This window comes from Mastigoproctus giganteus, chromosome 5 (genome assembly GCF_048544385.1).
Source record: "Mastigoproctus giganteus isolate SK-2022 chromosome 5, ASM4854438v1, whole genome shotgun sequence".
NCBI lineage: Eukaryota > Metazoa > Arthropoda > Arachnida > Uropygi > Thelyphonidae > Mastigoproctus > Mastigoproctus giganteus.
In genome coordinates this window covers 841,095-853,849 of record NC_143579.1, presented here as the reverse complement: position 1 = coordinate 853,849, position 12,755 = coordinate 841,095, and the positions used below count along the sequence as shown (strand labels likewise).

Here is a 12,755-nt window from a genome sequence, read left to right as displayed (position 1 = left end):
TCCACTCTGGTGGGGCAGGCCTGCTCCACTGATTCCAGGGTCATCTTCTCTGTGCACTCCATATCTGTGTCTTTCCCTCCAGTCTTTAATCTCCCCTCTAATTTACAACTACTAGTGTTCGAATCATTGTTAAATTGCTTGAGCTACACCCAAAACTTAATGACATCAAATCGCATAACCAGTGCGGTCCCATTAGGGGTTCAACAGCCAAATGACCAGAGGAACAACAGTACACAACTACACAGACACAAGATCCATATGCTTTTAAACCTCTGGCATTGACAGTGTTCTGTTTCACACCTACAATGTATACTAAGCGGAGATGGGGAAATCCCATGGTGCTGTTTGACACTAAACACATTCTACTTCTACTGTGCCATATGACTGGAGAGAATATGAGAGGCGCCTCCGTAGCCAGGTGGGAAGGAGCAGCAGTGCGTAGCACATGCTTCTTGATTAGACCAGGGTTCGAGCCCGTCACCACCAAATATGGAGGATGCGAAAAGGTCAAGGGAATGACTACCGCATATTCCATTAGCAACTAAGGCAATATGGCCTTAGTTGCTAATGCTCCTAAAAACCAAATAACAAACAATTAACAGAGAGTATGAGTATTGTGTACACCGGATGCATTGTTGAGGCCGCGTTATGTCAAGGAGCTGTGGTATATCTACACCAATATTATATAGTTATTTAAACCCCATATGCTATTATGCCCTGTGCATTTCGTCTTTAAAATACATGGTAAGAACATTCCCCAACTCCTTGACATAACATGACCTCTACAATACTCCCTACATGCACAATACTCACACTCCCTCCATTAACTATATGGCCGAGTAGAAAATGCAAGATTATACACTAGGTGTTTCAGAAGACCTCAGACAGTTATCATTAGTACAGGCATACGATGCAAGAAAGCAAGCTTATGCAGCATCAGCCCAAAAAAAAAAAAAAAAAAGTGCTCCGATTTCACCCCTCCGTTCGTTTCAAATACCTGTCCAGCTCAGCTGAAATTTATTTAGGCTATCAACTTCCACAACAAAAGGTGGAAGTCTGATCCACCAATCAACTTCCCGCTGGCTAAAGGCAAAGGCAAACTTCTGCACATCTATTCTACAACTTTCTTTCCTCAATTTGAATTTATGCCCTCCCAGGTGATTATTCTGAGCAAGAGAAAGAATCCCATCAGCATTGAGCATGCTCAAACCATTCAAGGCTTTATACAGATCACCTTGCAGGTGCCTAGTCTCCAAGCACTGTAATCTGCAAAATTTAAGCCTTTCTTCGTACGAACAACGCTTTGTTCCATTCACTAATCTTGTTGTCCTTCTCTGTACTCGTTCCAGCAGCTCTACATCCTTCTTGAAATGAGGCCTTGAGACCTGTATATAGTACTCAAGGTGTGGCCTTATACAGGGGAATAATCACCTCCTTATCCCTGCTAGAAAAATTCCTGTATATCATTGACAATACATGATTAGCTATTCTTGCAGAACATCTGCACTGCTCAGAAAACTTCATATCTGCCTGCACAATTACCCCCAGTTCCTTTTCATTCTCCACCACTGTCAGTGTAGTACTTTACATTTGTCAATGTTAAACTTCATCTGCTCAACTTTTCTAGATCCTATTGCAGCAGTGTACTGTCATTAGCAACACTGCCAACCTTAGTATCATCTGCAAACTTGGACATTAAACCTGATCAAAAACCTTTCTAAGATCCAAATATGTGGTAACAGACCTGTTATCAGACCTGTTAAACTTACAGATGTTTTTTTGTTGAACTAACAGGTCTGTTAGTTTAACTTCTGTTCCAGCGAAATTAATGGAGGCACTGGTTAAAGAAACATTTCAGGATCATCTAGACAAGACTTCAGTTATAGCTTCAACACAGCATGGGTTTGTTAAGGGGAAGTCTTGTCTGACTAATTTGATTGGATACTACGATGTAGTCACAAATGAACTGGATGCAAAGAATAGCTTTGATATCATATATTTGGATCTTAGAAATGCCTTTGATACTGTTGCACGTGGAAGACTGCTGCACAAATTGGAGCAGTGTGGCACTGGAGCCAAATTGCTGCTATGGATAAAGGGATGGTTGAGTGAGAGAAGACAGAGAGTGGTAATCAATGGACACTGCTCTTCGTGGAGTCCCTCAGGTTTCAGTGTTGGGTACATTGTTGTTTTCTGTATTTATAAATGATATTGATGATGGTATATCAGGCTTAATGTCCAAGTTTGCAGACGATATGAAAGTTGGCAGGATCATTAATGACACTAATGACAGTATGCTGCTGCAACAGGATCTAGAAAAGTTGAGCAGATGGGCTGAGAAGTGCGGCAAATGAAGTTTAACATTGACAAATGTAAAGTACTATAGATGGGAAGCAGTAATCACAGAGTAACATATCAACTCTGTGGTACCACACTGACAGTGGTAGAGAATGAAAAGGACATGGGTGTAATGGTGCAGTCAGATTTGAAGTTTTCTGAGCAGTGCAGACAGTCTGCAAGAGTAGCTCATGGTGTTTTGTCAATGATATACAGGAATTTTTCTAGCAGGGATGAGACTGTGTTTATCCCCTTGTATAAGACAATGGCCAGGCCACATCTTGAGTATTGCATACAGGTCTGGAGGCCTCATGTTAAGAAGGATGTAGAGCTGTTGGAACGAGTACAGAGAAGGGCAACAAGATTAGTGAACAGAAAAAAGGGTTGCTCTTATGAAGAAAGGCTTAAGTTTTGCAAATTACAGCATCTGGAAACTAGGCACCTGCAATGTAAACTGATTAAGGTGTATAAAGCTTTGAATGGTTTGAGCATGCTCAATGCTGATGGGATTCTTCCTTTTGCTCAGAATAATCACCTGAGAGAGCATAAATTCAAATTGAGGAAAGACAGTTGTAGGATAGTTGTGTGGAAGTTTGCATTTAGCCAGCAGGTGGTTGATTGCTGGAACAAACTTCCATCTGTCGTAGAAGTTGATAGCTTAAATAAATTCAAGGCAGAACTTGACAAACATTTGGAGCGAGGGGATGGGTGAAATAAGGTTTTTTTTTTTTTTTTTTTTTTGGCTGTTGCTGTATAAGATTACTTTCTTACAGTAGAGATATCAAAGTTGTTCCATGCATCAAGTTGCTTTGTGATCACATCATAGTATCCAATCAGATTGGTCAGACATGACTTCCCCTTAACAAAACTGTGCTGTGTCTGAGCTATAACTGAAGGCTTGTCTAGATGATCCTGTAATGCTTCTTTAACCAGTGACTCCATTATTTTCCCTGGAACACAATTTATATTACCAGGTCTATAGTTACTTGTGTCGCCTTTTGAATCCCTTTTGTGAATTGGTGATACATTTGCACACTTCTACAGTTTACATTGATAAGGCACTCTTTTCTGTTTTTCTTTGCATTCTTTGCCAAAAATTGCTCATAATCTTCCTTTGCCTGCCTGACCTCCTTTGTGACTTGGTTACAAACCAGCTTATATCTATCATAGGCTTCCATGTCACCCATTAATTTATATGTATCTCATGTATTTTTCTTCTCTGCCACATGTCTCATTAGTTCATCTGACATCCATTTAGGCCTAAACCTTTAACAATATTTGTTAGTTGGTATGTAAACATAGTAGCTTCCAATTTTGAATTTGCTGTGGGTAACATCAGTTGGTCCTACTGTATAGAATTTAAATACTGTGTCAGATCTCTAGTCACCTTTATGAAAGCAAAAACCCTTCCCTTTACCTCTAATGGTAGTTACCTCTTTGAGTAAATCTCACTTCATGACAATCAGATCAAGAGTTTTACTCCCTCTTGTTGCATCCTGAATATGCTGATGTAGAAAACAATCATCCAATAAATCCACAAAAGCCTTGCTAGTGTGTGAGTGACCAACCCACAAATTCCAGTCAATATCTGGGAAATTAAAATCTCCCATTATAAGACTCTGATTTACTGGCCCACTCTATTTCCCTGTACTGTTTTTTATTATACCCATCAGAGTTATTGGGCCTATAGCACACTCCTACTCTCAATTTTGATTTCCCAGTGCTTATGTCACACCAAACTGACTCCATATTGCACTGTCCAGCGATGTCCACTGGCTGTACCTCCTTGGATTTTAGGTGTTTCCTAACTAATAGCATAACCCACTCCTTCCTGGGTGGCGCCTCCGTAGCCAGGTGGGAAGGAGCAGCAGTGCGTAGCACACGCTTCTTGATTAGACCGGGGTTCGAGCCCGTCACCACCAAATACGGAGGATGCGGAAAGGTCATTCAGGGAATGACCACCGCATATCCCGGAGCAATATGGCCTTAGTTGCTAATGCTCCTAAAAACCAAATAACAACAACAACAACAACCTTCCTGGGTTATGCTATTAGTTAGTTGTACTCCCCAAATTCCAGTTCTTCATTCCTTATATCTGTGTGACACCACGTCTCTGATATCCCAACAATATCTGACTTTGATATTTTGATTAACACCTCAAATTCATCAACCAGACTCCTAGCATTGGTGTACATGCAAGTATGCATGCACCTGTTTCTATTCTTAGCTACCCTAACACGACCCATGTGTTTACTTGTACTGCAATGACTCCCAGCAGTCTCTGAAATCCCATTCATCTTGTTTTCCAGACTGCTGCTCATTCCAATGGAAGCAGTACAAGAATCACTTTCACCTCTGCCAGCGGCTACTGTTAATCTATTGGCCTGAGTATCCCTCCCCAATCTACCAGTTTTCTGACCCACCTAACACTGTCTCCAAAGCATTAGCAGATATTCTTGCACTCTTTCTATTTAAATGTATTTAAGAAGCAGTCTCTCCTGTGAACAGGCACAGATCAGGCTGAGAAAAATTCTGCCCCTTGAGCCTTGTTACAAAATCTTCAGGGGCGAATTGATCGACAAGGCTGTCATCATATACTCCCTCCTATCATATGTGGGCAGAATTTCAAACATTTTCGAATTCAACCCTAATTCACGGCTTTTTTACAACAGTGACCTGTGCCTTTTAAGTAATTCTGCTGGTGTCCTACTCTTAATATCATTAGTGCCAGCGTGTAGAACAATATCACCTTTTGTGCCCTTAAAAGATATTTGCTCTACGTCGTCAACCTTTGCCCCTCGCAGTTACCTATAGATTAAGTCTGGTGGACTGTGAATGCTGTTTTAGAGCTGTTCCCTTGAAAAGTAAGGAAGATTGGATCTCTCCATGATGCCCATCATAAGCTCAATTCGTTTTGGCAGGGGAGATTGCCAGAACTTTGCTCTGGAGAGTTAAACATGAGTTTCATCTCTTCAAGTCTCCAATAAGTGGTATTGTACCAGATGATGAGAGTCGTCTAGTATTGCCTGGTAACACAGATAGGTGCCATTCTTCCATGTGGTGTGGGTGTCACAACTCAACCTCTGCTTATGTTAGTTTGCACCTGGATCATACTCAGGGTTACTAACAGTCCCACCATCATGAAGGTGCAAACAGAGGATTTGGCTGTCACAGACTGACCAGACTTTGCCTAAATTAGGTCCACTTGACTTGAGTGAATATCAGTTGCCTCAGCTATCACCAAAATTATGCAATCCTTCGTAAATATTGATGTTCATTAACAATATTGTCGTAATAATTTTATGAATTTAAAATATCTATGCTTTGTGTGTCATCCATATGGTGTTTGTAGTGAATTCTCCATTAAACTTTTTTTTATTATTATTATTATTATTATTATCATTAGTTTATTCAACACACCCCTGTACACAAATTGTCTAGGAGGGTGGCTCATACATACATCCAACTAAACTTATTAGAATGTAACATACGATAAAATATCAGCAAATACATAAGATATATAAACATAGAGGAAAAATTACATACATACAGAAATCATGCATTCATAGAAAAATTACAAAATAATATAATATACATACATAGAAAAATTACAAAATAATATAATATACATACATAGAAAAATTACAAAACAATATACATACACAGAAAAATGACATCATCATTTACACTATGAATTGGTCCCCATTGTCATTCTTAAGGAATACCCTCAGTCCTATAAGAGTCTTTTGGAAATATATCATTCATTTAAGATTTTTATGAGTTTGAGGGCACTTGAAATCTTTCTTCATCATATTTCTAGTTTTGTATACAGATCCGCTGCAATGAGCTTCCTGTAAGTTTTCTCATGGCAATACCACCTCCTTTTCATGGGAAAAGGAGGTGATTATCCCTCTGTATAAGGCACTGGTCAGGCCACACCTTGAGTACTGCATACAGGTCTGGAGGCCTCATTTTAGGAAGGATGTAGATTTACTTGAGTGTGTACAGAGAAGGGCAACAAGATTGGTGAGGGGAATGAAGGGATCCTCTTATCAAGAGAGGCTTAAGTTTTGCAAATTGCAGTGGCTGGAGACTAGGCACCTGCACGGTGATCTGATTGAGGTGTATGAGGCCTGGTTGTACAAGCATGGTAGTACTTAAATGGGTGTGTTTGTGTACTTCACCTTGTGGTCCACTAGAAGCCATCTGAATAAACATAGTAAAAATATACAAGGGATATCAAATTGAGCACGCTGAATTCTGATGGGATTCTTCCACTTGTTCAGATTACGAACCTAAGGGGGCAATTTGCTTAAATTCAAATTACGAAAGGACAGGTGTAGAATAGATATGCGAAATTTGCCTTTAGCCAGCGGGTGGTTAATTGCTGGAACAAACTTCCATCTTGTTGTGGAAGTTGATAGGTTGAATAAATTTAAGGAGGAACTGGACAGGCATTTGGAGGGAATGGTGTGTTTTTTTTTTTTTTTTTTTTTGGCTGATGCTGCATAAGCTCATACATTTGCTTTCTTGCATCACATGCCACTACTACTACCTGTCCGGGTCTATTTTGAGGTCTATTTTTCTTGCACATCTTTAAGTGCTCGTGTTTTGTTTCTTACGTGATAAGAGTAACCCCTGTCTGAATCAGCAAAAATACATGTGCAAAATGGTAAGATCTGCATTAACAAGAATACACTCTCCCAAACGTGCACATATAGTAAGAGTACTCTTTCTTGGTTTATAAAATTTCAAAACCTCTAAATTTAACATCTTGGTGGTTAGAAATATTTTTTAATATATGATATATATTTTACCCCCAGAGACTGTCGCAACAACAACTTTGCATGGCGAACAGTATGCAAGCAGTGTCAGGCACCCCGCCCTGATGGCGGAGATGGTTTTACAGATGAAATGAGAGGCCCACCAAATAGCAGGTTTGGTGGTGGGGGCGATCGAAGAGGAGGAGGAAGAAGAGGTGGTGGTGGTGGTCGTGGAAATTCTGGATTTGGTCGTAACAGAGATTTTGGACGAGGTGGTGCAATGAGAGGAGGTCCTGGGTAAGTTCTTGTGAGAGTCATACTGTATGTTAAAGACCTACTTAATTGGTTGTAATCATTCAAATAATGACATTGATGTGTAAAAGAATTGATTAGTGGGTAGTAACAATATGGCAGAACAGGAATTTATCATCAACCCTACCAACATTGTTAAAAATTTTTAATCCATTTTGCAAATTTAAAAGATTCATAACATGGTTCTTAATCAAAATTGTTTTCATTAAGTTTATTACTATATTTAATACTAATCATATCACGTGAAATTAATAATATAGTTATTAAGCAATCGCCCAAACCACTATGCATTAAAGTGATGCTTCAGGCATCTTCCAATACTCATCATCAGACTTTGTTGTTGGGGGACAGAACAATAGAAAGAGTTACAAATTTGACTATATTACAATAACAAATTATTTCCATTATATCCACCTTTTTGATAAGAAAATAGAAGAGTAAATGAATAACCAGGAAAAGAAAATAATCCAGACATCATGAAGAATGGCCCACATACAACCTCCCCCCCCCCTCCAGACCCTCATAATCAGCCTACAAACTGATGTCCAGAGTATGAGAGCATAAGTGACCCAGGATGGAAAACATGGAACCATTCTGTTGGTTAATGGGCTTAATCCCTCACCTATAAATTAACTGCCGGCAGCAGCTCTTGCCTGGATGCTCATAAGGTTTGTGGCAGCATCGCAAGTGTGAGTCTGTCAGCAGGTAAGAATTTTAATCTTTATATGTATTTCGATTTGCTTAAATTAATATCTGCTTTCTACTGAGAAGATAATTCAAACTTAGTACTTTAGGCTTTAAATTCAATTAATTAATAACTTTGTAATTGTAATATAGGCGCCTCCGTAGCCAAGTGGGAAGCAGCAGTGCGTAGCACACGCTTCTTGATTAGACCAGGGTTCGAGCCCGTCACCTCCAAATACGGAGGATGCGGAAAGGTCAGGGAATGACCACTGCATATCCGGAGCAATATGGCCTTAGTTGCTAATGCTCCTAAAAATCAAAAAAAACTAACTAATTGTAATATAGTCAAATTTGTAACTCTTTCTATTGTTCTGTGCCGTAAACAGCATTGTCTGATGGGTATCGGCAAGATGCCTTAAATGCCACTTTAATGCATAGTGGTTTAGGTGATTGCTTAATAAACTATATTATTAATAATCACATGGTATATGAGTGGTATTAAATACAGTAATACCCCGAAGTTACGCGATAGGTGGGTCCGACGAAAATCGCGTAAGTCGAATTCGCGTAAGTCGGGGTACAACTTTGCATATAAATACATATAAATTTTGCTTAATTGGGACCAAGGACTAACAAAAACACTAGTTTAGAAGAAAAATATTAATAAAATTGCAGTTCTTTATACATATTAATACAGAATATGTATTAAAAAAACAAATGACTTACGTTAAAAAGTTATTTCGATGTCGAAATTCGTCTGACGACACAGCGCCTTCTTTTTTTCACGCAGAATTGCTTTGTAGCTATAACGCGTTCTTCGTTGGAGTCTGTTTTCTAAAATTTTTAAGCCCTTTACAACTGAGCCCTTTTCAATTTTCAACCTGTCAAGTTTGCAATTGTCATGTGCTTTTCGCCGTTGCTTCATTTAGGCCTGTAGCACGTGCAATATCACATGGTCTTTCATTTCGCTCACAGCGTTTCACAATTTCATATTTTTTCTCTATCGACAGAGGCGGACTGGCCATAAGCCTTACCGAGGAAACCCCGGAGGCTGGTGTGATTTTGGCCATAAACCATAGTATGAGGTCACTATAAATTTTCCCGGGTAAGAATTTTTGACCCAGTCCGCCTCTGTTTATCGATAATTGCTTTTCTTTTTCTCTCTGAATCTGCAGTGTCTTCACCAGGACACTTCCTTTTCACACCTTTTAATTAAGTATTTTACTCATTTTTAGGGAATAAAGCACAATTACAAAACGAGGAGGCACGCTTGATAAGCATAAACAAAGCTGCACGCATGTAGCAACTGAATAAACAACACCATAAAGGCAGAGATACGCTATTAACACCTCACATTTCTAGGGGTTACTACCATAAAACAATAAAAATCCAGTTGCGTTTCTGCTAGTGAAATCTGTTATAAACTGGTAGTAAACTCGATCTAATTGCATTTGCGATTATACCGATAGCTGGAATTGTGTTGGTTTTTACGTTATTATGGTGAAATGTGTTTCCCCTTCACTGATATAAAAAACATAAAAGCAGCAAAGTTGAATTTTGTTCATCTTTCGCTCTCATTCTCCGCTGTCGCACCGTATATCGATAACATATGAAAAACGACCTTGAAGATAGTGGGCGGCAGCGTTGCCAAACGAAAAAATCAAGAACCGCGTAACTCCGAGTTCGCGTAAGTCGGGGTATTACTGTATAGTAATAATCTTAATGGGAAAAAATTAACTGTATACCATGAAAAAGATAATGAAAATAATTATATAGAATTAAATGGTTTGCACAAAATACACAATAAAGAAACTATTTCTTACGAAAATATTTGAGCAGAGTCGTTTGAAGTGTGTTGGCTTTTTTTTTTTTTTTTTTTTTTGCATCAATCAATTTCCAATAACAGACAACAATCTTCTCTAGGTTCTTTGCAATAAGAAAGATTTTTTTGCATTTAAAAATAAAAATTTTAAAAAATTCTAATTAAAAATTAGAATTTTTAAACAAAAAAAAAAAAAAAAAATCTTAAATGAGCCAAATGATAATATTACCACAAAAGGAGATAATGGTAAAAGAGCCAGATGAAATCTTTTGTATCGCAGAGAAACTCAAACAAAAGGTTTTAGGTTCTCTGCGATATTTATTTCACCAGGACCTAGAGAAGATTGTTGTCTGTTATCGGAAATTGATTGATGCAAAAAAAAAAAGGCCAACACTGTACAAATGACTGGGCTCAAATATTTTTAAAAATTAGAATTTTTAAATGCAAGTCTGTATGTGATTTTATTAGTGGGAGACAAACAAGTAACACTTCTGCTTCCGATGGTTAATAGAACATGCTTGTTTTTTGTCCATCCGATGTATGGTTAGCTTAGTGCGCAATTCAAATCTTTTTCAAGTATCACATAAAAAAACAATTGTGTTAACTGGAAATTTGTATCGTGTAAAGTGGTATAATTTTTTTTCAAATAGAGGTAACTGAAAAATGCGTTAATTGAACTCGCTTTATGCGAGGCCTGGTTGTACAAGCACGGTAGTACTTAAATGGGTGGGTTTGTGTACTTCACCTTGTGGTCCACTAGAAGCCATCTGAATAAACATAGTAAAAATATACAAGGGTTATCAAAAAGTTTTCCCCATCCCATGTTCTGCGTGAGGTTTGGAACATATATTACTCCTCTATGTAGTGACCAACAGTGTGACGCATTTCTTCCATCTTTCACAGCATTTGTTTATGCCATTTTTGTAGGTATCATTTTGCTCTTGAAACCATGCTTCTTTCACAGAAGCATTGTATTGCCAAAAAATGCTTTCCGTGCAGAAATGATTTCAGCTGCAGAAAGAGGAAAAGTCAAAAGTGCCAAGGGAAATGAGGTGGATGTAGCAAGATAAATAATCCTGACGGGCATGGTTGTGTGACAGCAGTGTTGGCTATTGTGTCGTTGTGTCATTTAGAATGGCATGCCTTTGCCAATCATTCCACATTACTACAGAAATTTACATTACCAATTAAGGAAAAGTAATCTACCTGTCTAAGTAATCTGTGTGAATAATGTCCATCTTATCCAGAAAACTGATGGCAACAGTGCCCTTGGTATTTGGAAAATACAGTATATGGTAGACATTATATTTATTATGTTAAACATAATATGCACAAAACTGCTTTAAATTGTTACTTTTTGCTTCTCAAAAGTTTTTCCAGACTAGAAGATGCAAAGTTTTCTTAGGTATAAATAAATCTTTATTGCCAAAGATCTAATACATACGAGCAGTACATATGTGAAGGCAAAATTCTCCTCAAAGCTGTAAGTGGCCAGGGGATTGACATGATAGATGAATAAACTCTCAAGGAGGAAGCTCACATTGCGATATTCAATATCCTCCATGTCAGAGGTAAATAGGATTAGTATAGAAAGTTAGTTATGACAAGTGAAGCAATATATACCCTTTCTTAACAGGGAATAATATTTTAAGCAAATTAGCAAGTTTGCAGGGATCATTTAGTTATAATATTTAGAATTTTACTTGAATTAGAGCATAAATTAGAGCATACTTGACAAATGTAAAGTACTACACATGGGAAACAGCAACCCCAGAGCAACGTATCAACTCTGTGGTACTACACTGACAGTGGTAGAGAATGAAAGGGACCTGGGGGTGGTTGTTCAGGCAAATATGAAGTTCTCTGAGCAGTGCAGACGGGCTACTCTTGCAGCCCGTCTGAGCAGTGCAGACGGGCTACTCTTGCAGCCCGTCTGAGCAGTGCAGATGGGCTGCAAGAGTAGCTCATGGTGTATTGTCAATGATATATAGGAATTTTTCTAGCAGGAATAAGGAGGTGATTATTCCCTTGTATGAGGCTGAGAGAGCATAAATTCAAATTGAGGAAAGACAGATGTAGGATAGACGTGCGGAAATTTGCCTTTAGCCAGCGGGTGGTTGGTTGGTTGGCGGAACAGACTTCCATCCCTTGTCGTGGAAGTTGATAGCCTAAATAAGTTTAAAGCTCAGCTGGACAGATATTTTGAACGAACAGAGGGGTGAAGTGGAAGTGGTTTTTTTTTTTTTTTTTTTTGGCTGATGCTGCATAAGCTTGCTTTCTTGCATCAAATGCCTCTGATAATGCTAATAAGACAAAATCTGTGTTTTAAGATTTTCCAGTGATACTTCTTACTGGTAGCCAATTTAAAGAGGTCCACATCAAGTGACTGTACTAGTTTCAGCATTTACAAAGAAAGAAATCTGTTACCTGTGTGCAGCCTGTTTCTATTGGTGGGTAAGGGTACAGAGTGGGATCATCTGGTGAGCACAGTCCCACAGATAAGGAGCTCAAATATGTCCTGTTAGCATGTAGTAATAGTAGACTTCCTAATTCATTTCAAAAATATACGTGGTCTCAATTCTAATCTCAACGATGTCCATTTCCACTTGCAGTCTTCGAAACCCCATGTACTTTTTCTGACTGAATCTCAGTTATCGGTTGATTCAACTACTGCTCATCTCAGATGTCCAAATTATTTGCTGTATGATTCCTTTCGCCTCAAAGGTGGTACTTGTGCATATGTCCGTTCTGATATTCCCTGTCAGAGACTTGGCAATTTGGAATCTCCTCTCTTTGATCTTCTCTGGCTTAAAATCTCTCTACCTCATTGTGTCAAA

General features: G+C 38.6%; 1 protein-coding gene across 3 annotated transcripts in view; it reads left to right on the top strand.

Moving 5' to 3' along the window:
- The window catches only part of LOC150085121 (RNA-binding protein FUS-like), a 290,717-nt gene that overhangs the window by 268,138 nt on the left and 9,824 nt on the right, over positions 1-12,755 (top strand). For all 3 annotated transcript variants that reach the window (XM_090373038.1, XM_090373039.1, XM_090373037.1), the window contains one exon: positions 7,161-7,397. In XM_090373038.1, the coding sequence (XP_090229164.1) occupies positions 7,161-7,397 (237 nt within the window). The remainder of the gene's footprint in view (positions 1-7,160; positions 7,398-12,755) is intronic.